We start from the raw sequence: 24,811 nt of genomic DNA on the forward strand, positions 1-24,811 counted from the left end.
CTTTTTTATTTTTATTAATTTTTTCTGAAATTTTGAATTTCTAATTTTTTGATATTTACACACACGTGTTTTTTTTTTTGCATTCTATTGTTTTAGAATGCTAAAGTGAAGCTTCACATTGCATAATTCTAATAAATTCTATACACACATATATTAATTAGTTCTTTTTATTTCACCTTTCATTTCAGAACTTCACATGGCTTTACATTTCTTGCATTTTATAGCTTGATTCCGGTCACTGTTAATGTTTGAGAAAGTCTCTTTTATTTTAGTAGCACAAGCATTCTCGTTCATATAATATAATAAGCGTTTATGAACATTATCAAGGTCGCTTGGCCGCATTAAAACCGTGACCCAGCTCACAAAAGACAAATTTCTTAACCAACCAAGCTACCTGCTTTGGACATCTCTACTTCCAAACAAGCATGTGCTGCCCACTCTTTGTTATCTTACTTCTCTCAAGTTTTTCACTCAGGTCATTTGAATCTTTTGCTTCAACCTCACTTTTTCCTTTCCTTCAATTGATATTTAACTACAATCCATTAAGATTTGATGAACTCAAAAGTCACCCTTGTAATTTTATACCTCGTTTTCGAGCCATGCTTACCTTTCAAGCCAACTCATTAAATTATCACCCTTGCGATAAAGGCACTCAAGAGATTTGGAAGATAAATCCTTTGTAAAAAGTAATATTTTTTGGCATGTAAAAATATGCGTTATAGGAGCCTAGACGAGAAGGGAGAAAGGCGCACAAAATTTATTTGTGCCTTTATTTAGTTAGTGAATGGCTCCTTTCCTTGAAGATTCACATTGCCTTCCTTTATAATTTTGTTATAAAATACTCGCATAAGACTTCCCCTTGTTATTTATGGAAACGTTTGTTTGTTGAGTGAAATCGTTTTTTTTTTTTTTTTAATGGCTTTCTAAAGAAGCTTTAGAGGAGATTGAGTTAGGCATAGTTTCAATGTTTTTAGTGATGATCAAAACTTATTTTAAATGTTATTTCGATTTTAAAATATTAAATGAATGTTTTTATTTTATCTTTCATTTCACATCATGACATGCCTGGACTTTTCTTGCATTCTATTGTTTTAGAATGCTAAAATGAAGCTTCACCTTAATTCTAGTAAATTCTACACACACACACCCCTTTCATTCCACATCCTCACATGGATTGATTTTTTTTGCATTCTATAGCTTAATTTCAATCAATGTTTAGTGTTTGCGAAAGTATTTTTTATTAAGCAACCGTTTGCCAAGTTTCCTCCTCACAAAGAAGCAAACTGGAAATATTATGTGAAATTTGCGGAATTTTGAACTATTTTCTCAAATATTTCATCGGTTTTTCTTCCCTTTACCATGGTTTGCAACCGGCTAGTCTCGATTTTCAACCAGCTCAAACTTAAGCTTTACGCGATCCTTTTCCAAACACTATTTCCAATTAAACTCAACCTAATGACTTTATCACTTTCTTATTGTTTTAAAAAGCCATCGTGACCCTTTCACTTGTTTTCTAAAGTTTTAAGCCAGTATGTCATGTCGTATACATTTTAAAACAGTCGTGATAAAACGAATCGCAGGCGATGCCTTTATTGGAAGGGAGGCGTAGCATGGTTGTAGGTGGCAGGAGCATCCAAGAAAACACCTGCGCGAAAGAAAGGGGGGAGGGGGAGGGAGGGGGGGCATCTATGCCAGAGCAGGAAGAGCACGTAGTATGCTGGCAAAAGGAGCACATCATCTGATATTTTTTTAAATTTATTTAGAGCCGTGCAAATCATACAAGGCACCTGCCCGATTGTGTTACAACAACTTTGAGGAGTGATCTTGCGATCTTTCTGTGATCGAGTCTTATGAAAATGCTCCCTTCATTTAAGGGAGGAGAATACCTTCATATAAATAGAGGACATGGTGCGCCAATAGATGGTATATTTCTACTGATTGAATAAGTCGCAGAACCTACCAAGTATGTCGGTGTATGTAAAAAAAAACACATAGTTGTAGTCTTGTAAAACCTACCAAGTATTTCCTTAATTGGAAAATGAAAAAACTTTGCAAGCTTAGATCGTTTCCACATGGTGCATTCCGAAACGATGATACAAACTTTGCAAACATCATTTAAAAGAAACCGTGATTTGTAGCATCTTTGGGTTCTCCATCTTATGTAGCTCATGACTACTTTGGTACTTATTGGTTAAAGCCGGTGCAAAAATAGCGGCAATTATCGCCTCATTTATCAAAATTCTGATGTAGAGTAGTCTATGAGTAGAGGTCAGAATTTTCAAATTTCTAGAAAGAAAAGGGGGCAAGAGCTGCACGATCATCCGCGTGGGCACGGATGATAGGGTGGCTCTTGCCCCCCTTTTTTTCAAAAGATCGGAGCTTTTGAGTATGTGAAGAGGTCGAAATACCCTTTTTTTTTTCAAAAGATTGGAGTTTTTGAGTATGTGAAGAGGTCAAAATATTATAATCTCTAGAAGGGAGCAAGGGCCGCCCGATCATCCGTGCGGGCGGATGATCGGGTGGCTCTTGGCCCCCTTTTCTTTCCAGATATTAGAATATTACGGCCTCTTAACATACTCAAAAACTGTTTTTTGGATCAAATTTTCAAAAATATTTTGTTAAATCTAGTAATTAACCAAAATATGGGGGAGGAGCAGTGAGCATCCTCTCATCATCCACGCATGTGCAGACGAGTGGAGTGTTGTAGGGGGCTCTTTGTTTTTTCAAAATTTTGGATTTATACTATCCTATGAGGCCTTGATGGAGCTTTGTATTTTTCTTCTAAAAATTTTTGTTTCTACCTTTGAATGGGCCTCAATGGAGATATGTACTACTTCTATATTTAAAACTATCAAAAAAAAAATAGAGATATATTAAAAGAGGATGGAAATAATATGGTACAAAGATTTCTTTTGAACAACCATTTTTGTGGCAATGTGCTCCAAATTAAGAATGCCAAGACCTCATTTGAACTTGGGGAGGCAGCAGGTGTCCCATGGTATCTTTGAATGCTTAGTGTGATAAGGATCATCACCCCATAGGAAGGCTTTAGCCAACGAATAAACTTTGTTGATTTGACATCTGACTATCATATTTCATATATTGCTCTGCGTAGATTATAAAAATATAAATATTATATTTTATGCTATATACTTTATGAATTAAACATAATATGTACTATACATATCATGTTGTATAGATAGCATACTATATATACTAAATAAAACATAATAAATATGTAATATATAATGTTATATACATCATATCTTACATTATATAGATTATATACTATAATCTATAGTGTGTATATTATACATTATATATTATTTTATATATACTATACTCTATATTATATTATATACTATAACTTTATATATTATATATTACATTATATATATTATAGACATTATTCTTATATAAACTATATATTGTGCTCTATATTATATATATTAAATATTATGATATGTTATATGTGATATTATATTTCGTTATATGTGTTATAGGTAGACTATAAATTATGCTATTTATATTGTCAAAATATTTTGCTGGCAAGGCCGAAAGCGTTAGAGTGCAGAGGGGTTTGTGCAGACTGAAGCTGGTAATTTGAATTTTTAGCTGGTTTTGACAGCTTGACAATTAAGTTGGTGGGCAGTAAGTTGTAAGTGATTGAAGACAGAGGGGAAAACATGTTTTTGTGCCTTATGTGGTGATTTTGGAGGCTTTGGAGAGTGGTTTGGTGGCGAACTTCCACATGGCACTTCAATGTATCCCACATAAGAAGTTTGTAAGTTGATTTAGAGGATACTTAGCCTGAATAGAGCACCCACTTGGGGTATCTACTTGAGAGAGAGAGAGAGAGAGAGAGAGAGAGAGAGAGCTCGTGCTTGGCCATGGGGTCCTTGGTTGAGCACTGCATGCATGACGGTGACGGTCATGTGGGGGCGCTAGGCATGTGCTTTTGGCTAAGGATGGTGGTGTAGCGGCCTTCTGGTGACACCCTAGGCGGCTCTGCGATGCTGACATGGTATTCGACTGGGATGCTTTTCCGTGGTGCCCTAAGGGCCCAAAACTTATGAGATAAAAAGGGGGGGACTCCACTAGCACTAGTGCTAGTGCAGGGGGCCTTCTCGCATTGCACTCATCAAGAGCAATGATATATATATATATATATATATATATATATATATATATACACACACACACACACACACATATGTATGTATCGAGAGAGAGAGAGAGAGAGAGAGAGAGAGAGACCGGCCAAGGGGCACCTCACATGCGGGGAAGAGGAAAGAGAAGTTGGCAAGCATCTAAGTGGCAGGCTCACATGAAAAACTACTATAAAGAGACGGACAAGTGTTTAATTGTGCACGACTTACTAAAAATAGCCAAAGTGGCTCTATAAACGCCAACATTTGGTCATTTTTGGGGGGTGTTGTGGGTTTCTTTTTAGTTTTTCTCTTTGGAGCAGTTGGTGAGTATCAACAAGGGACTCTGAAGGGAGGTGTGAAGGAGCATCAGGAGCAAGAAAGAACTGGATGGCAGTGCAACTTTGGGGAGCTTTCTGATCCGAGGGTTGCAATTCAAAGGGCATACCAAAGCAGGCGTATGCAATAGAATTATAAAAGAGTAATCAAAAATATAAAGTTGTATTACCTCTCAGCTGACAGCATCTCCTATGACTCGATTCTATGTTTCTTATCATCTTAATAGTTAATAGCGTTCTTATTTGCAATCTTTTCCCTTAAACTATCTCTAATCACCAATAATACTTGTATTAAACCTTAATTAAGTCTATTTGCACACTCATTTATCCTAATTTGAACAGCTCATGTCTACAGCCAGAAGCCCGGTGCTTTCATGGTCAACCCTGGAGTACCGCGCTCTTCAATAAATTTGGTGAACCTGACATGAAACTAACCAAGGTAGACGGAGCTAGCCATGTTGACAAGCTATTTTGCAGCAGTTGTATGCAAATCAAGTGTAGATTATTTTAATATTAAAAGTTAGTTGTTAGTTCAGACTTCACACGTCACACAATAGATCAGACATAGGCACTAATAATGGAATGGAATTGGAATTAGTAACTAAAATGGGAATGGCACATAAACTCGAACTAAAAATGGAATTGGATTGTATGCAAATCAGATCAATACAAGTGAAAAAATTATAGTGAGATAAAGGGTTTTTGTAAGCTTAGAAAGAAATAGAGTACAAGAGCATAATACAATAGTGTATTAAATGTTTATCTAGGTGTATTATGTATAGTGTAATACATTGTTATGTATACATGAACCACATATTGAGTGAGGGTTTTATTTTTACAAATGAAATTATTTCAAGTGATTGTGAGAGCAACATGTTATAACAAGAAGATTCAAATGGATCATAATGATTACGACTGTACACATCTTAGAGGATCGATATTCAATATCCATTTAGTATGATTTTTTATGAGCATGGTAAGTCTTTGAAGCTATATTCTTTTCCACTCTCTCTTTGTCTTATACACACTCTATATCGTCTTATTTTTTTAGTTACTCTATTTCAAGCTTTTCTCATCCATCTTTTCTTCAGACATGAAAAATTTAGCCATGCTTTCATGGACAATAAATGGTGCTCCCATTGAACATAGTGTTTCATTAAGGAATACAGAGTTTCTTCTTAGTGAATGTTTTCTACAAAGCATCTAACCTCCTTTTGTCAAACTTCAAGGGCTGTAAGAAATCATATAGACACAAGGGTGTGTGACCAAGGTCAATGTGTTCCCAAGATTGGATCGTAAAGACCATAAGTATTACCTCCTTGATCATACATTATCCTCTACTTACCACATGCGACATTCAGATGACTGTTTTTATGTGTCTGATAATTTAGAAACAATGAAAGATGTCTTTGATAATTCTTTCTATGCTACTCCATGTTCCAAGAATTCAACTCCATTACATTTTAACATTGACACAAATGAAGAGGAAGCTACAATTATTATTGAGATAGTGCAAACAACCAAGGCACTCATAGCCTACTACAACACACTGGGTTCAAAGGATACATCCATCATTGCATGGATAAAAGACACAGCTAAATCTTGTAGGTTATCCTAACTATTAAAGATTTTTGGACCTCCCAAAAGGGTAGGTGAGCTTCCAAATGTGTTTAATGGAAATGTTTGTTTTGAGCTCCCAGTGTGTACAATGGAAATGTTTGTTTTGAGATTTCTCTATCACAGGAAAGTAAAAGGATGCTTGGCATGGAGCAGAAGTATGACGGTCACTTGTGGTCTCGATCAACATAGAATGCAAATTGCACTTGAGTTATTGTCTTGGAAGTCTTCAATGTTAGAGGGTCGCATGCCCTTTTCACATGAGTGAAAGAAGATACAATGATGCATTCTTTCATGGTCATTTGGGTAGACAAGTTAGCATGGATAAACACGCAAGATGCACATGCAAACATGCAAGATTGGTTCAAGCACCCAAGATATACCCTACAGTGTAGTGAACCTATGGAAAAAGAAAGTGGTTTAGAACTATATGTTAGGAGTCATCTCTTATGTATGAGCTGCAAAATTACTTTTCCCCACCCTTTGAATCCTTTTTTTAATCCCCTCTCATGAGTCATTATAGATGTATGCTTTGTGGTTCATATCTTAACAGATGTTCAACTCAAAGTTAGGACTTTTAAAAACTTACGCCTGTTTTTTGGTGTGTATCGTATGAATAATGGCTACTTTTTAGGTTATCTTTTTTGTGTCGCTAGAAAAGGCTACAAATATAAAGTCAAAAAGCTCGTTTTCATTGAAAAAGCTCGAAATGAGAAGCTCACAAAAAAAAAACACTGCACGCTCTATACCCCCCTCATGTCACATAGCTAGGTTCTCTTACAGCCCTCAAAAAGTGTTGTAAACTACAACCAATCTCCCAGGGTGTGTCCAAGACCCTCTGCCATGAGACCCCATGAGACATGGGGTCTACTACCAACCATGAAATCTCATTGTGTGTGGATCAAGGGTTCCATGTAAGAGGTTGTCTCAAGCGCTCCTCTATGGATACGGGCTAGTGCTACTCAAGTCCCCCCTCATCTAATCCCCAAGATCGAAGTAGACTCAATGCTAAACAATCCTCCTATCTTCTACTCAGGCCCACTATGTGAGTCTCTATGAGATCCAATGGGTGGAGGGGCTCCAAGGACCTCCTGTCTTTGGAACTCTACATCTAATCCTATGTAGGAAGAGCTTCTTCCAAGGCTCCTCCATTGGTGGAAGATCCTAAACAATGAGCCTCCCAAGGAGGGCTCTACTCTGCCGTGTTGGATCAATGATACCTAGTCCCCCCTGAGAGCAAGGTAAGGTGATGACCTACCCGAAGACTTTGGCCCGAGCCGATTATGTGTCTCTGCTTGTCCCAAAAAAAAGTTATTGGTCAACCTCCCTAGCTAGCCAATGCAGTAACTTGAGAAGATCCAGCAAGATGTGATGTTCCACATTGTGGCCAAAAGCACATGGTTGGACACTACAACCCTGCTAGTAAGAGAGGGTCTTGTTCAGCTACATTGTAAAAGCTTCCCCCTAATGGCTAGGAGGAGGGGGGAAATCTATTGTTGTGCTGAAAAGTCTAAGCCAACCTAGGTGCTCAAGTAGCAAACTGGCATCCTTGGAGGGATCCAACAAAAGCCTTCACTAGGCTTCCAATCAGGTGTGGGAGCATCACCAACCCAAAATGCAATTGTCTTTTTCCAATTGATCAATGCTCTGAACACACAACAAAACACCTCCAGAGCCTACTCACACATGTGAAATTAGCCTCATAGCCCTCTAAAAACATGAGTCACCAGTAAACTCAACATCCAGAAGCTCCTCTCCATAAATGGGTACCAGTGAGGCCAAAAATCTGTTCATCACCTCTTCATAGAAAAGAAATAGGAAGGGGACAAAATATGACTTTGAGCACATTTGTAGAGAGCAGAGAGCCCTCTGATCCATGCATCTGAAAAACCCATCCTCTACAAAGTTACCTCCAAGAAATCCTAGTCAACTCTTTTGTAGGCCTTCTCAAAGTCAAGAAGGAGCACTTAGTCTACAAGATCCTCTCCTCACAAGCAGGCAAGGGCAGTCACCTCCCAAAAGGTAAAGATGTTGTCAAGGATACTACACTCCTTGACATAGCTCATCTGAGTATCATGAATGAGGCTCTCAAGTAGTGGCTGAATTCTCAAACTTGAAGCCTTTGAAAGAACTTTGTAGGCTCAGTTGAGAATGGTGATTGATTGCCACTGTTGAATCTCATCAGGAGATTTCCCCTCCTTGGGATAAGATAGATCAACCCCCTCGCTCATGCTATTAGGCATCTCCCTAGTGTAAATATTGTGCAAGTATGCACTACATACGTCGTGTCCAAGCACCTCCCAGTACACGAAGAAAAATTTGGGAGTCAAATCATCCTCTCCATGGAAACTACCACGAGGGAGTTCTCTAAGAGGCTTCTGGGTCTCTTAGTAGGAGAGGGCACTCAAGCATATGTTGCATCTCCTCAATTGATGATGCAATTCATCTGTGCCCACACCTTCTCTCTGCATGCATCCTTGCCCTTTACTTGTACGTCTTTGAAATCTGTGGCTATCGTCCCTTCCTATCTCCTCAACTGTCATACAATGGAAACGCATGGCGAGGACCCACTATCTCAAAGAACTCTCAAGTAGCTTTGTCGCCCGTTTGGGTCCACTAAGATGCATATCAATAGTAGGAAAAATCATGGTGCCTCTTTTCAATTGTGTTCATCTCCTGTCAAGCCTATTGCATCTTGTCCTCCATCTAGGGACTACTTGGGTGTCGCTCCTACGTCCTCTAAAAGGAGGCAATGTCTCGACATAGTCACTTCTCCTCCTCTCGGGCCATAACAAGTCGTGTTGTCGACTCTTGGAGAAAGAAATGACTAAGCTTCTTGAGGCCATTGGCCACTCAAGAAGCAACATCCCCTTGAGTGTCCAAATTCTCAGTTCATGTAGCCACCTGCTCTCTAAGCTCTATATCTACCAAAATCCACCTAGCGATTTGTAGCATGACACTGCCACTTCTCTGCCTGTCAGAAAGAGAACTAGCACGTGGTCAGAGAAAGTAGTCCCTGACAAAATGCAAATTGAACAACCCAAATCACAAAAGTGCTCACTAGCATAGAAGCAATATATCCTAGATAGATTCACTCCGCCTACTTTGTGGTTGGATCTACAAAATGAGAGGTTGTCTTAGGGCTTTGCAAAGTCAGCATGTTGTCAAACATATAAAATGCTCAAGGTCATACATAGCCATTTCCAAGCAACCAACTCATCCCCATGTACTGTAGCATGACTCTCCCTAGCCTTGTCTGAGAGGTCCTCAAGCGTGTTGAAATCTCCCCAAATGCACCACTACTTTGCATGGGGTGAGGACTCCATCAAATGTGACCAAAACTCAGCCCGTGCATTTGCAAAGTGTTGAGAGAGGGAGAGAGAGAGAGAGAGGGAGAGATAAGAGACACACCACGTATGCTCCCAAAGATTGATTCATATTGAGTGTACCTTCAGTGACCAAAAAATGACATTTGTTCGGATTGAGTTTCAGGCGTGCCTCTCTGCACCTAAGAAAGACAGCAGAGATTTGAGCGAGGTGCTCCTCTAGATTCTTCATTGGGGTTGAACACTGAGCACATGAGAAGGTTGAAAAATTGTCCATGAAGATGCGAAGATGATCCGTAATCAAGGCACAGAATATGAGACATACTGTGCGATTGAAGGAAGGTGGAACATTTTTCAACCCAAACGACATTCTAGTGTAGATAAAAATACCCCAGGGAGTCATGAAAGCCGTTTTAATCTGATCACATGGATGGATGCCCAATTGATTGTATCCACTGAAACCATCCATGAAATTGTACAATACATGCCTTGATACATCTTCTAGCACACGCTCAGTGAAAGGTGTGGAAAAACCATGTGGGATAGTTACCTTGTTCAAAGCGCGGTAATCTATGCACACACGAATTTTATTGGACTGCTTCTTAGGCGCTATCACCATGGGTGATAACCACTCAGAGTGCTCCATAGGTACAATGATCCCTACCTCTTTCATTTTCTCTAGCTCTGACTTGACAGCTTCTGCATACTTTGGGTTGAGCTTTTAAGCTCGGCCTCTGACAGGCTTAGCCCCTTCAACCAGAGGGATAGTATGGACACCCAAACCATACCTTTCCGTACGGTACAACCGTATGGTACGGTAAGGTACGTAAGGTACAGTACCGTATGGTGCAACAATTTAAAAAAATTCGAAAGTGCAACGTTAGTGTGCGAACCTGGCACGCGAGCCAATTTGGGGTTTTTCTGGTGGTCTGGAATGCTAATAGGCTAATAGCCCAAGGCTGTATGCCTTATACTCACTGCACGTAACTTTTTAGAGAGCAACAGAGACTGCAGAGAAGTTCACAGACAGGACTCGACAGACGTTTCTCGCGTAGAAAGGTAATCTCCGCTCTCTTTCTTGCCCCTCCCACTCTTTCTCCTTACGTTGCGCGTACTCTTCGCGACACCCCTCCCTCTATTTCTCATGTGTTTGCACTCTTTGCAGAAATTCATCATGCCACGCAAGACCAACCCTAAATGGCAGCTCCACACTAATGTGTTGAGTGTAGTCACGACCGCTTCTCAGCAAGGTTCCGGCGCGCGCTTATGGCAATGCAAGTATTGCGGGATCCAACACACCAGTACCATAACACGAGTCAAGAGGCACTTGATCGGCATTGGGTGCACGGATTAGATTGGTGCCTGTGAAAAAATACCAAAGCCCTTGAGGGAGCAACTCATTGAGGAGTATTTTTCGGGAGGTGCATCTACAGTGCAGGGTACTCCCAGCATGCAAGATGCTTTACACGATGCTTTTGTTGAGACTTGGAGAGTCTGGGTACGCAGACACAGGCCGGGGAAAGGTTCGGCTTCCACACAACCCCCTGCTGGCAGGAAGAGGGCACGTGTTGGCGACGATGATGACGACCTCTTGCCACGTGATACAGGTACATCTGACAAACCAAAGCAGACCACTTTGCCTAGTCGCATCTCTTCGCAGGCTTGGACTAAAGAGCGTCAGAGGGTGGCAAAGATGGAGATATGTCGCACTCTTATTGAGTGCAACATATCTTTCAATCTTTTGCACACAGATCAATGGAAAAGAATGGTAAAAGCAATTGCACAGGTTGGGCCTACTGACACATGGACCGATCTTGATTACACCAAGATGCGGACCAGCATGTTAGATGAGCAAAAGGCCTTAATTGAAAAGGCTCTTACTCTGATGAAAAAAAGATGGAATGAGTTTGGATGCACCATTATCTCAGATGGTTGGGCCGACATTCGCACACGCCACACAAAAAATATTCTTGTGTCTTCTTGTTTGGGCACCTATTTCTTGCGTGTTGTGGATGCAGGAAAAGCAGGGAGAAGATTGCAGCTGAGTTCATATATGGTCACATCAAAGCAGTCGGTAGAGGAGGTTGGCAAGGAGAATGTTGGCATGTGGTGACAGATACTGCGGAAAACTGCAAGGCAATGGGAATGATGGTCGAGGAAAAGTTTCCAGCATAGTGTGGACTCCGTATGCTGCACATTGTTTAGATTTGCTTATGGAGGATATTGGAAACTTTCATGGGTGCACCCCATTGTTGCAAATGCTACAAAGGTCACCACGTTCTTCCGCAAAAAGCCATCAAGCTCTTGCTATTTTTTGCAACCATAGTACTTTGGATATGGTGCACCCTTCCAAAACCAAGTTTGTGTACATTTACTTGGTTTTGCAGAGGCTCTACAAGCTTAGAGATCCACTTCTTCAGATAGTTGTGGATCCAAAATGGCGGCAGATGTCTAAATCCCAGAGGAGCCTACAAAGCACTTGCAGAGGCGGGTCTTTATGAGAGTTTTTGGAAGAGGTGCATGCTCTTTCAGTGGCACTTAAATCTGTGTACGTCCTCCTTCGACTTACGAATATGGAGGGATCGACCTTGGGTCTAGTCTTTCATTTGTTTTTGCACATGAAAGACCATATCTCCAAATGGTCCTTGTTGACTGCTGATCAGTAAGAGGTTCCCCTTTTATGCACTACTATGATACTATCTATCACTGATTGAGTGTACACTATGGACTCTAATTGCTATGCTCAACTCAATTTTCAGCCAATCCGATATATTGGAGTGTGTGGAGAGACGATAGACTCTCATGAGCCATCCCATCCATGCGATGGCCACCATGCTTCATCCTCTCTACAAATCGCCAGAGCTATAGAGTGATACCTTCCTTAGCACAAAACAATCTAAGTATGTTGGGCTCATGTTTTTAGAGGATGATTAGCTTCAGATAGATAGGAAGTTCACCAACTACATGAACAGCATCGGCCCTTCTTTTACGATGGCAGTAGCCTCGAGGAAGGAAGCCACAAAGTTTCCTTTGACGTGGTGGCACTCTTATGGGAGGGTTTGTCTTCCGAACCTCTCACGCCAAGCTCTTCGTGTTCTTTCTCAGGTAAGAGTCCATTAAACATTATACTTTTTCATCTTTATATCACAACACGACCATAAATTCCACATACTTAATTACCATAAATTGCGTAGGATTGCTCGGCTGGAGCATGTGAGCGCAATTGGAGCTCTTACTCTCTCATCCACACGAAGATTCGAAATCGCCTTAGCACTTCTCAATTGGAGAAGTTGGTGTTTTGTAGGGCTAACATGAGGCTCGTGCGGAGTTACCAATCTTTGGGGCAAACCCAAACAGGTAAATGATTCGGCGTATGGCTGCTAGCATAAACACATATTAGAACTTTTTTGTTCATTACCATTTATTTTACTCTTGAACAGGTGGATGTGAAACAGCTCAAGATGGTAGAGATCCTACTCCAGAGGAGATTGATCGACAAACTAGAGACGAGCAGGAGGTGATTCTCAGAGAGCTGCATAGAGAGCTTGAGAATGTGGATCGTCGTGTGACCAGATCACGTGTACAAGCTCTCAACATTCCTCTACGTCCGACGCTTCTAGATCCAGACACTGTGAGACGAGAGAGTATTCGTCTTGTTCCTGTTCGCTCCTCTCGGACACGAGCAAATGAAGTTGTCCAGCTCATTCACACCGAGATTGCTGATTTCTCTGAGGAGGCTAGCGGTGCAGAGGTGCTTGTTCCAGATGCCACTATTGTTGAGCTAGAGTTTGATGAAGAGGGCAATGTCCTTGATGAGGGGGCATGCTCTCTACCGACGATTCATCTTCAACATACGACACAAACTTTTGAGGCTATAGGCATGCCGCCTAATAGCCTATGTGCATGCTTTGGAGAGCAACAAACTTTTATTGTGTTTCATTATTTTGTTTCAGTTTGTATGGCATATACAATGTCGGCTTGTGGCTGATGCCATAAACATTATGCTTGTAGTTGAGTTTGGACGGTTGTACCTGTGTTTCATTGTTTTGTTTTAGTTTGTATGGGATTTACAATGCCGGCTTTTGGCTGATGCCAGAGACAGTATGCTTGTAGTTGAACTTGGTTTTATGATTTATCATTGAGGCTTGACGCATTTGAGTTTTATGTCCAATTGTCAATATGTTCATTTTCAGCATTGTAATTTGTAATGTAAATTTGTTTACGAGGTGGTCTCTGCTCTTGTTGCTGCGTGGAGTTGGAGGCTGAGGTGTAGAAGCTCTTAGGGGCTGAGGGAGCATGGGTATACAAATTTTGAGACGGAAACGTACTTGACATACCTTGGACAGTAGGGGTATTGAGCAAAGGTGGCATGTAATTTGGATGGCCATAGGGGGAAACCATATTGGATGTTGGTGCTAGCCCTTGTTGGAGAGAAGGACCTAGACTTTGTTGTATTTGCCGCAATCCCTTGATATAGTAGCAATCCTGCCCAGACTTTTCGAAGTGGCAATAAGCACGAAGGGGACAGTCCTATGGAGGGTGTCCTGGAGAGCGACATGAGTTGCACCATACCATAAACCTTAGTCTCCTGCTGAGACCTAAGCTCTTCTAGCTCTCTCTTAATTTGATACAAAGCCTCGTGATGTGGGGACTTCTCCTGTCTAAAAGAGATTGATTTCTCCTCTTGAAGAGCGCGTTGTAGTTTTAGGGCTTCAAGTTCCCTACGCAAAGAAGTCAAAGGGTCAGATGACTCTCCAAGAGTGCAGAGGCAGTCTCTACCTGAGGAGAGTCGGTAAACAGCTTCCTTGCCCCTTCTATCCTAGTAGCAGCTGCAACAAACTCCTCCAAGGTGGCATCAGGTCGGAGATTCTCTCTGAGTTTTTGCTGAGAAGTCTTTGGAAGAGCCTTCTCTACCCATTTCTTGACCATGAACTCACCTGGTGGCTGAGGAAGCTTAGCGACCAGAGACTTTGTTCGGGTCATGAGTTCTACAAAAGTCTCTTTGGGCTGAAGCAGCAGGTTGGCCAACTCATCCAGAACCTTTTCCTCGTCTGAAAGCTTCACAAAATTGTTGTCTTAATGTAGCCCAAGTAGTAAAGTGGTTCTCTGCAAACTGACTGTACCACTTGTCTGCTAATCCATCCAAGGTAGATGGGAATAGTACTAAGTAGGCATCTTCTCAGTTGAGGCCATGACCTCTGCAGAGAGAAACAAACCTCTGAGCATGGTCGTCAACATCCTCTATGGAGAGACCCTTGAAAGTCAAAAACTTAATATTCACCTTAGCTAGAACACTTGTGAGCTCTTCCATGGTTGTCTGTGCATGAGCTTGTTGCTCCGAAGCTTGCTGTAACACAGTGGGTGAGAAGTTTATTGATGGGGGTGACTGGGGAGGTGTAGAACTGGTTGAGGGAGAAGGTAGGGGTAATGGGACTGGTGGACTTCTGCTTGGCACGAAGGGTTGACGCTTCCTGTGGTAGTACTTCAAGGGACTTAGTAGTGGGATTTGTCACTCTTTTGACTGCCTTGTATGTGTCATGCAGTCACCAAAAACCCACCCAAGCTTTGAGCACTGAACACGATACCTTTACCTCGCACTAGTCTAGATTCCACTAGACCAAGACGAGTGACTAGACCTCTTGGCTATACCTGGATGAGAGAGTTGGCTAGACCTGAACGAGAGAGGACTAGACCCAACCTACTCCTGGCTAGACCTGAACGAGACAAGACTAGGCCCAACCTAGAGACTGCTAGACCAAGACGAGAGACTAGATGAGCAGGTCTAGACGAGCAGGTTGAGGGAAAACCAAACGGGACCAAGCTCAGCCCTATGAGAACAAACCGAGTGATACAGAGAGTTGAAGCCAGGTAGCTCCTTGACTCGACTTCGACGGAGTGAGACCTCTGATGAGGCCCCATCGAGCGTGCCAAAAATGAGAGCACCTGTAGCGGAGATAATGTGTTGTGCCCTCTATAGTGGGTGCTCCTCACTGCAATGTGCGTGATATCTCACTCCACAGAATGAAAACACACAAGACAAAGAACAACATAGCAACAACAGTACGACTCAGCAAAGGAACAACACGAACATCGACAAACTCAAAGAAACCGACACAAACTCTGGCATGGCAACACACTCAACTCCAGCCCAGATCTCATAGGTACAATGGGGGTGTCTAGGCTCAATTGTGCCGGGATGGTGCAGATGTGTTGTGTACAACTTTATGAGAGACTCTAGGTGACTGACCACACAAAAGTAGATGATCCATAAAACCCAACAGCTACGGATATATACAACCATAAAGAGCCACCAACGGCTCACCAATATAATCCAGCTAAGCATATCTCTAAACTGTGGTGGTGGTGCGTCGGCCACGGTGTCAACTGGACCACTACCCGTATCCCTACCACGTGTCACCGATCCGCCAAGAGAGTCCGTCTAGTGGCCAACTGTGACTAACTGCCTGTCCGTGCCAGTGACACTGTAGCCCTGCTACAACCCTCTTTTATGTAAAAAATTTTAGTTGCTCAACGGTTGCAATCTAATAACATCCTGAGAAATTGTTTCAATCCCCATTTCTCTTGTAGGTGTATTATCTAAAAGTCTTTATGGACTATTCCTTGGATTGCGATCTCTCTTCTAAGCAGGGCCATTTCAAGCATTCCACCTGCATACCCTCAATTTTTTACACCCTCCACCAAATAACAATTCTCGTGTGATTCTTTGTAAGGATAACCTTGCAAAAACATCAGACTTCAATGATATATAAAGGAGCCCAAATCATGTTGGAGACCTGCTTGTCCTCACTTTGTACAACTTATTTACAATTTTCGTTTGGTCTGATTGCTCTTTAACTCTAAGCAACCTCTCCAGCCCAAGAATTCTTTCTCTGCACTCGAGAGCCTCTACCTTGAGCTTATTTATGGACAGCCTTACATCACGTACATGTGCTTCTGTTTCTTTCTTCACTCCATCAACTAGCAACTTCACCTGATGCCCCTCATTGCGGATGGAATGCAGCTGCCTTTTCACATGGGTCATGGTCTCTGCATGCTCTTCTTCCTCTCCCCCCCCTCGGCAATGCACCTCATATTCTTTCCGCAAGCATGCAATCTCGCTCTTAATTTGCACAAATTCATTCTCCTTCTCTGCAGAAAACATTTCCACCAAATGGGAGAACTGTTTTCCGAGCACATCCTCAACAATAAGATCCAGCTGCTTCTCTGATATCTTATTCAACTGTACTTTGCTCTCATTTAGACTAAGCTTAAGACCCATTTCCTTCTTTAAATTTCCCAAGTCTCTGAGCCTCTGTAGTTCCAAGTTCTCCATGTCTGTTCTGATGCGGCTGCCAAACTTCTCCATAGAGCTTCCAACAGCATCTTCGACGTGACTTCGTAGTTCTGTGTGTATTTTTGACATCCAAGAGTCCACTCGCTTCTGCAAAGCATCAAATTTGGAGGAACATTTATCCATGTCAACCTGCATTCTTTCTTCAAACGGACCATCACCATCACAATCTCTTTTTCTCCCTCCTTTTTGCACCTTCAGGTCGAGCTGGGCTTTGACAAGTCTTTTTAGACCCAGCAGCTCCGAATCTGTCGCAAGCTTTACATCACTGAGCTGCCTTTCCATGCCTTTAATCTTGGCTTCACAAATGTCGACCTGCTCTTGTACATGAAGAGCGGAGCTTTGTACCATTTACTTTAACTCATTCAGCATTCTCTGGAAGCTGTCCAACCTCTCTGTGAGTCCACTTATTTGCAATACAGTCTCACCCTCCTCGTCCAAAATTCCAGAAACACGCTCATCCAAAAGACCCTTGTTTCTCACCTTCGACTCCACCATGGGAGATGGTTCCCTGCTGTTTGCGTGTGCATCAGCAAGAAACCCACTACTTCCATTGTCCAAGACTGCCTCCCCATAGCTGTTCAGTTGTCTTGCCACATATGCGCACTCCCCTAGAACTGATTTCAGCTTCTCCTCTGCACAGCCAGAACTTATAGCGTCACTCACAAACTGGACACCATACGGCATCAAATGCTAACTCTGCCATTAAAGAGCTTTAAGCCCTTAGCTATGTGATGAGGTATAACCTGAAGGAGCAGATGCATCACCATTGGCATCACAAAGCTGGAGCCTTGACCTTGAAATGTTTTCAAAACAAGCTCTACTGCTGTCAAAGTCAAAAACAGGGTTGCAAAATGAGAATTGTTGCCCATTGGAGGAACCTTTCTCATGCTGGTGTGATTGAGCATCCAGCCCATTAAATACGTGGCTCAAAGTCGTGCAGTTAGAAGAGTCTTGAGTAGTTGAATGTCCACCCATAGAACAACGAAGAGACTGGGCAGTAGCAGACGAAGCAAAAGAAGAGAACGAGGAGCACAAGGCTTCTTGTGAGAATGAGGCCAAATACCTTGATACAGGTGGCTTGCAGTCTACCACCTCCTCCACACACTCAATTTCAAAGGGCTCTGAATGATTCTCTGCATCTGCAAAATGCTTCTTCTGGAGCTTCAAATTGTCACATGCTCCTAAACCAAAGTCCCTGCCATTGAGACTATTTTTATCAAATTCAGGTGGGGCTTTTTCCACATCAGAGCAGCTACTTGACGTTGTGAGATCATTGACCTCAGCATCAACTGCCCCTTTCTCAAACTTCACCCTTTTCTTGTGGTCAGCCTTTGTGCTTGAAGACCCTATGTTTTCTGCATGAGAGATGTTCTCTCTCTCTCTCTCTCTCTCTCTCTCTCTCTCTCTCTCTCTCTCTCTCTGGCGGAGCACCTATTCAAAACACAAGAGAAGGTTGATAAAGCTGAAAAGTGGATGGAGGACGCAAAGAAAGGGAAAGATAAGATGCCTGAAGCCACAGCGACATCCACTATCATCAATATGGCAATTGAGGAGCAAAAGAGAAAGACTAGAGCCCTTCATGTGCGTGTTACAGGTCTCAAAGACACTGGAAAAGTAGAAGAAGAGGTGCATGAGCTCTTGAAGCACATGGGTATTTCTGAACCCACACACAAAAGCTTCAAGAGTTGGCAAGAAGGGAAGTGATGAGAAAGGAAGGCCCAAGGAAAGAGCACTCATTATTCGTTTCCCTATGTTGGAAGCACGTAAGGAATTCCTGAAGAAGAGACCAACACTCAAGCAAACTGGGATATTTTGGGTGATGACCTCACTCAACACAGGTAGCACACATGCAAGAGCTGATGTCAGAGATCAAGGCGGCGAGGGAGAAAGGGGAAATTGCTTGCTAGAAGGGAGGGGGAGTAGTGGTGTTGGAAAAATGCACCGCATGACGGTGCGAGACCTATGAGACCAACGTTAAAATGGCAGCATGGAACTGTATTGGATCAATGAAGCTAGATATAGATGCATTTGAGGATAGCTTTAAAAGAAGAGACTTTTTTTTTTGCTCGGAAACGCATTAGACTCCTGGCGGCACATTACCTAGAGTGACGGGATACCATTGGGAGACTACTTGTAGGCTGGATGTGAGATCAACGCATAGAGGACGGGGGTCAGGAGGTGTGGCAGTCCTATTCAGAAAGGAGCTTCAACCCCTCATTCGTATTGTTCGAAGAGATGAGCACGCCAAATATATGTGGGTCAGAGTGATTCAGAAAGGAGCTTCAACCCCTCATTCGTATTCTTTGAAGAGATGAGCAGGCCAAATATATGTGGGTCAGAGTGAGAGCAGAGACAGGGAGGCCAGCAATATGCTATCTTGCCCCCAGCATATCTCATTATGCATCGCCCAAGGGACAGTCACCCTACATGATATTGGATGAGGACATATGGGAGTTCTCTAGGGATGGAGATGTCATGCTTCTAAGAGACTTTAATGCCAAGACGAGCCAGTCTCAAACAGCTTTCTACGATACCTCAAAGGAAATATTGAGAGAATTGGATGTCAATGATATGGGATTGGCAAGGTGTTTGCAAGATGAAGAGCACACTGGATATGGAGAATATCTGACAAATTTGGGGACTGCTCATGGATCGGCCATCTTGAATGGCCTCTAGAGATTTCCAACGTCAAGTGGGTTCACTTGTTTTCCCCATAGACATGGGGCTACCACAGTGGATCATGTTTTGGTTCAACCCAGTTTCATACCCTCTATTCAAGACTTTATAGTTGGGTCGAGGCCTATTGGGGTAGCAGTAGATCATGCCCTCCTCGCATTTACCTTCTCATTCTAGTTCAGCACAGCTCGACTGGCACAGACATCTACGCATGCCCGATACACTTTAACTTCGGAGATTGATTCTATCTACATAGATGGTATCTACAGACGCTTATGTACAGAGGATCCAGAAAGACCTCTAGGGGAGCTCACATGTATATTGACAGACACTACAGGATGCAGCAGTAGAGGTATACCCACACACTAAGTCTGGGCAGCGACGACATTCTAGGAGCATACCCCAGAACAACTGGTATGACGAGAAGTGCAAAGAGAATCGAACCCGACTTCAGAGGGAGGTACTTCTAGGAGTCATTACTCACAGGCAGTCACGGGTTGCCTCTTGGCGTTTGGTACGACAGAAGAAGAGGGCATTTCTAGCTTGACTAGAGAAGGATTTAGATCAATTGTTTCTGAGCCAGATTAACATGGCGACTCTTCCATGAGCACTCTCCCCCACAATCATCACTTCTACGGAGGTATGGGGTCAGTATGCATCATTTCTCTACACAATCACCTCTTCCAGATCGGCCAGAGCCATGCCCACACACATGTGCTTTCTTTATTGCAGAGATGGTAAAGAAAGCCATTGACAGGATGAAGACTAGGAGAGCATATGATCATAATGGCCTGGTAGCAAAGCTCTAAGGTGCAGCGGAATGAATGTTGAGCTTTGCTCAAGATGAGTGCTTCGAAATGTGCTCAAGGTTCCTTTTGTTCTTATGGAAGGGAGAGCCTTCCGTTCTTAATTGTCATGTGACACATACCAACCCTATGTGTCCGTGGACAAGCTACACCATAGCAGGGTTCCCGTCAGTCAAGTCAGTTTAGATTAGCAGTGATCTGGCACTTTTGTGAGTCTATTCGTAGACCGTGCATGCCCAATCACCTAGCAATAGATGCATATCCTCCGGTTGCACACAGCATGATCATCAGTATTCCCTTCAGAATCCAACAGATTCAGTCAGGGAAATTTTCCAGTGCATTTAGCCTATTTTCCTACTTTAAGTTATTTTCACTTATTATTTTTAAGTGACTTCCAAACAAAAGTAGGTAGGGCAATTTTGCTAAGTTAATATATAAGCAAACCCAAGTTAGCACTTTCTGGCAGAAGAGGCAGCAGGAGCTTCCCGCTCAACAGGCAACTTCTCAGCAAGAACCTCGTCAAGCCATTTGGTGAGGCCACCCCCTTCATGCCCCTAGCGTTTTTGGGATCGCCTAGCTCTTCCAGACCTTGGCATTTTCCATCTACATCAGCCCTCGCCCTCACGCAACAATTCCTAGCGTTTTCCCCGCGACAACCACCCTCAGCCTATAGCGTTTTTGGGATCGCTAGCATCTGCTGCAGATCAGCGATTTTCTAGAACCATCAACCAGCGTTTTTCAGCCATATGAAAACGCAGCTTCAGCAGTGACAAAACGCAGAAATTCAGCAGTTCGAAACAGTCATTTTCAGCCTATAGCAAAGTAGCAGATTCGGTCCCCATTGGTTGCAGAAGATCCTAAAGTTTAGCCTCGAAAAACGCAGCCAAAACAGTCATTTTCAGCCACCAAAATAGTCCCGAAAATCAGCAGTTAGAAGACCACAGATTTCAGCCATCAAGTCGTCGTCGTCGTCATCGGCATAGTCCCATTGCATCAGTCCATTGCATACGCATTGTACACCTTTGTGCAATCAAAGTTAGACCACTCTCGCCGACGAGAGTGGGGCCTTCGGAGGAGGGTTTTACAACCTCTCGGGTGTCGTATCTCTTTTCTCTCCTTCTCTCAGTCTCATTCACTTGCACGCACAATATCCACTCACTTTGTTCGTGATCATAGCACTCTCCATAAGACGGAAAGCTCTCTCCTTCCCTAAGAACTAAAAGGAACCTTGAGCAATAAAGATCACTAATCTTGAGAAAATACAACATTCATTCCGTTGCACCTTACATTGGTATCAGAGCTTTGGAAGTGTTCTGCATTACTCAAGGAAAGAACCACAAGAATTTTTTTTTGCTTGTTGCGGTCGCACGAACCCAAGTTAGCTTGGGCGTGTCGATTCCTAATCGTGTTTTGTTGAAGAGTGACAGGAATCCCAAGAAAGAAGGGCTTGTCCAGCCTCCCCTTGTGTCTCTTTTCACTCATTGAGAGCGGACCGTGCACTTAGCAGCCGGCCAATCGACGTGAGGTGGGAAAAAGCAACCTTGGTGTGAGCGCAAGGCCGCCAAGGGGTGCGTCCGCAAAAAAGGGTAGAACTTGAGTGAAGAGAAGATCCTTCTCCAACGCGATTTGCAAGCGAAAGAACACCTCAAGAACCTCAAGAACCCAAGAACCAAGACCCTCAAGAACCCAAGTTCCTCGTGAACTTAAGAACCAAAGATCATAGTGCATGGTCGTCACCCAAAGCGGAATGGATACTTCGCATACAGGTGATAAGCATGAGAGAGGCGACGAACACTCGTCCCCACCCGGAGATGATTTCTTCAACCCTCCCCCTTCGCCATCTACGCCACCAAGTGCACCAAACCTTATGGAGACAATGGTCAAGCAGATGATGGCCATGATGGATAGACAAGAAGCAAATCGCCTTGTTCAGGAACGTGAGCGCGATGAAAGAAACGCAAGACTTGCCGCAAAACAAGAAGACAATCGACTTGCTTTAGAACGCGAGCGCAACAAACGCAAAGAAAGGAAACAACTCAGAAAGGCGGAGGAGGCGGCAAGAAACGCGGCTTTGGAGGCCGATCGTACCGCTCATAGATTGGCCTTGGAGATCGAGCGTGAAGCTCAACGCGAGCTACGCACTGAAGAACTGCTTCGACAAGCACTAGCCTCGAAAACCGAACCACCCAAAGATCGTGGGAGTTCGTCAAGTGGCGCAAACCACAACGCAGATTCCAACCATCCAATAATAGAAAAGTTGACTTTCAGTAAGTATGACAATTAGATGGATGCTACAGTTATTCATTCTTGGTTGCATCAATTTAATGCTTATTTTGCAACAACTAAGAAGACAGAAAATAGCAAAGTTTTAACGACAGCTATGTACCTTGCCAGTGATGCCATTAATTGGTACCACGCATGGCAAGAGGCATGGCTAGCCGCACACCTAGAGGCAGCCGACGATTTCACGCCCTTCTCTTTTAGTTGGGCTGATTTCCAAGACAAGCTCAAGGCGCGGTTTATGCCACCTCAGTACCTTGCACGATTGAAGGACGATTGGCGCGCTCTCAAGCAAAATGGTATGCCGGTTATGTCTTTTTCTAATCGTGTTTTGCAGCTAGGTACCCAATTACGGAAATCGGATGATGAGCGCAACGAGGCTTTTCTCTTTGGATTGGACGAGTATATCAAGTACGATGTCGAGGTACTCGATCCAATAGATCTCAACAAGGCGGTAGCAATTGCTCTCGCACAGGAGCTGAAGCACAACAAAGGAAAGCCTAAGGAGAACAAGACTTCCACAAGTACCTCGCAGACTTCTCAGAACCCTCAGAACGGTAAGAACGGTAAGAATGGTAAGAATGATAACTCTTCTAACCAAATGAATCTAAAGAACCCACAGCACCCACTACATCTGTCAATGCAATGAATGATAACACGATTGTGCCCACAGTTTCTCAGGACCCTCCCATTGATGATTCTCTCATTAAATGTTATGGTCGTACGTCGGGGCACCGTTTTGTTATATTGTTTGACCCAGGTAGTATGCATGATGTGATCAGTTCCTCTCTTGTTGCGAGAGCCCGCCTCGAAGTTAGTCCGAGATCTCCTATCGAGGTCTCTGGCTTTCGTCCTGGTATGGACGCTCTCATCACCGAGGAATGCCTTGATGTGTTGTTTGCAATTCAACAGACTACCTTCACTAGAAGATTTGTTGTTTCTCCTCTTTCAGAATGTGATATGATTTTGGGCATTCGATGGTTTCGTGAGACTAACGCTCTCATTGATTTTGAGGCTAACACTTTAACTCTCAATGCCAAAAGTGATTCTCCTACTGTCTTTCATGGAGTGGACATTGCTCCTTCTCCATCTCTCATTGCTAATATGCAAGACAAGGTTGAAAGGATTCGGGATAAAGAGATTCTCTCAATCTCTTTTTCTCCACACCATGACACACAGGATTTGCATGATTATGAGAAGCATGATGATTTAAAGGATAATGATTTGCATGATGATTTGGATGACAATGACAAGCATGATGATTTGCATGATCAAGATGTGATTTCTCACAAGCATGATCAGCTGTATGAAGATGATGTGATTGTTCACAAGGATGATGTGTTAGTGGATGCTTTTTCTAGCGAAGCTAACCTCGTTGTAGATTCGAGCAATCACAACAATCTAATCTTGGCTTTCAAGTCGAGGTCCAAAGAATCCCCACGGGACGATTCGATCATTCCGGACGAACCGATCTTGGCTCTGGAGCCTTGGTCCAAAGAACCCTCACAAGAAATATTATGTGTTCGCATGATTGATACGCACGCATTGTTCGAGTGTTTCATTCGTGACGGTTTCCTGTATTTTAGTCAGCATCGTTATGTGATCCCTTTTACTAGGCATGACATATTGTATGTTGAGCACGTTTCTCTCATGGATGAGCACGAATGTATGCGGATTGTTCATGAAAAGCTCAAAAGTTTGTATGTCAGGATTTCACATTCCATGTCTCTTCCTTGGCATGACACAGTTTCCGAAAGAGCACATGATAGTATGAGCACCTAGCATGGGCATTTCCATTGTGATTTGCCACAGTTGATTGATTTCGATCAAACAGAAAAGATTCGATCTCATTGGTTGCATGTGTTTGATGAACGGGTTGTCACTCCGTCTCTATGTTCATCTACATTGCATACACAGTCTTTAGAGAAGACAAGATTTTTTCCTTCACTTTATATGGAATGGATATGTTCATGGTTGTGTTGGAGATGGTTCCAGGAATTTTCAGCCATGGAGATTCTTGAAGACGAAAGAAGCAGGATACTCGACGAAGTTGAAGCATCAAAGGCATACACAGTCTTTAGAGAAGACAAGATTTTTTCCTTCACTTTACATGGAATGGATATGTTCATGGTTTTGTGTTGGAGATGGTTTCAGGAATTTTCAGCCATTGAGATTCTTGAAGACGAAAGAAGTAGGATACTCGACGAAGTTGAAGCATCAAAGGAGCCACAGAAGACTTTGAGTCGCTTTCGACACGGCCCAAAGA

General features: G+C 42.9%; 1 protein-coding gene across 1 annotated transcript; it reads right to left on the minus strand.

Moving 5' to 3' along the window:
* Positions 1–15,518: 15,518 nt before the first annotated feature.
* LOC147456770 (uncharacterized) lies at positions 15,519–18,135 on the minus strand. The gene is made up of 3 exons (XM_086511910.1): positions 17,847–18,135; positions 17,527–17,606; positions 15,519–17,415 (listed from the first exon to the last, which is right to left on the minus strand). Exon 3 carries the CDS (start codon positions 17,129–17,131, stop codon positions 16,211–16,213), a length of 921 nt encoding a protein of 306 aa, XP_086368036.1. The 5' UTR covers positions 17,132–17,415; positions 17,527–17,606; positions 17,847–18,135; the 3' UTR covers positions 15,519–16,210.
* Positions 18,136–24,811: the final 6,676 nt, after the last annotated feature.

The sequence above is a fragment of the Adiantum capillus-veneris genome, chromosome 5 (assembly GCF_014529385.1).
Source record: "Adiantum capillus-veneris isolate H3 chromosome 5, ASM1452938v2, whole genome shotgun sequence".
NCBI classification, from domain to species: Eukaryota; Viridiplantae; Streptophyta; class Polypodiopsida; order Polypodiales; family Pteridaceae; genus Adiantum; species Adiantum capillus-veneris.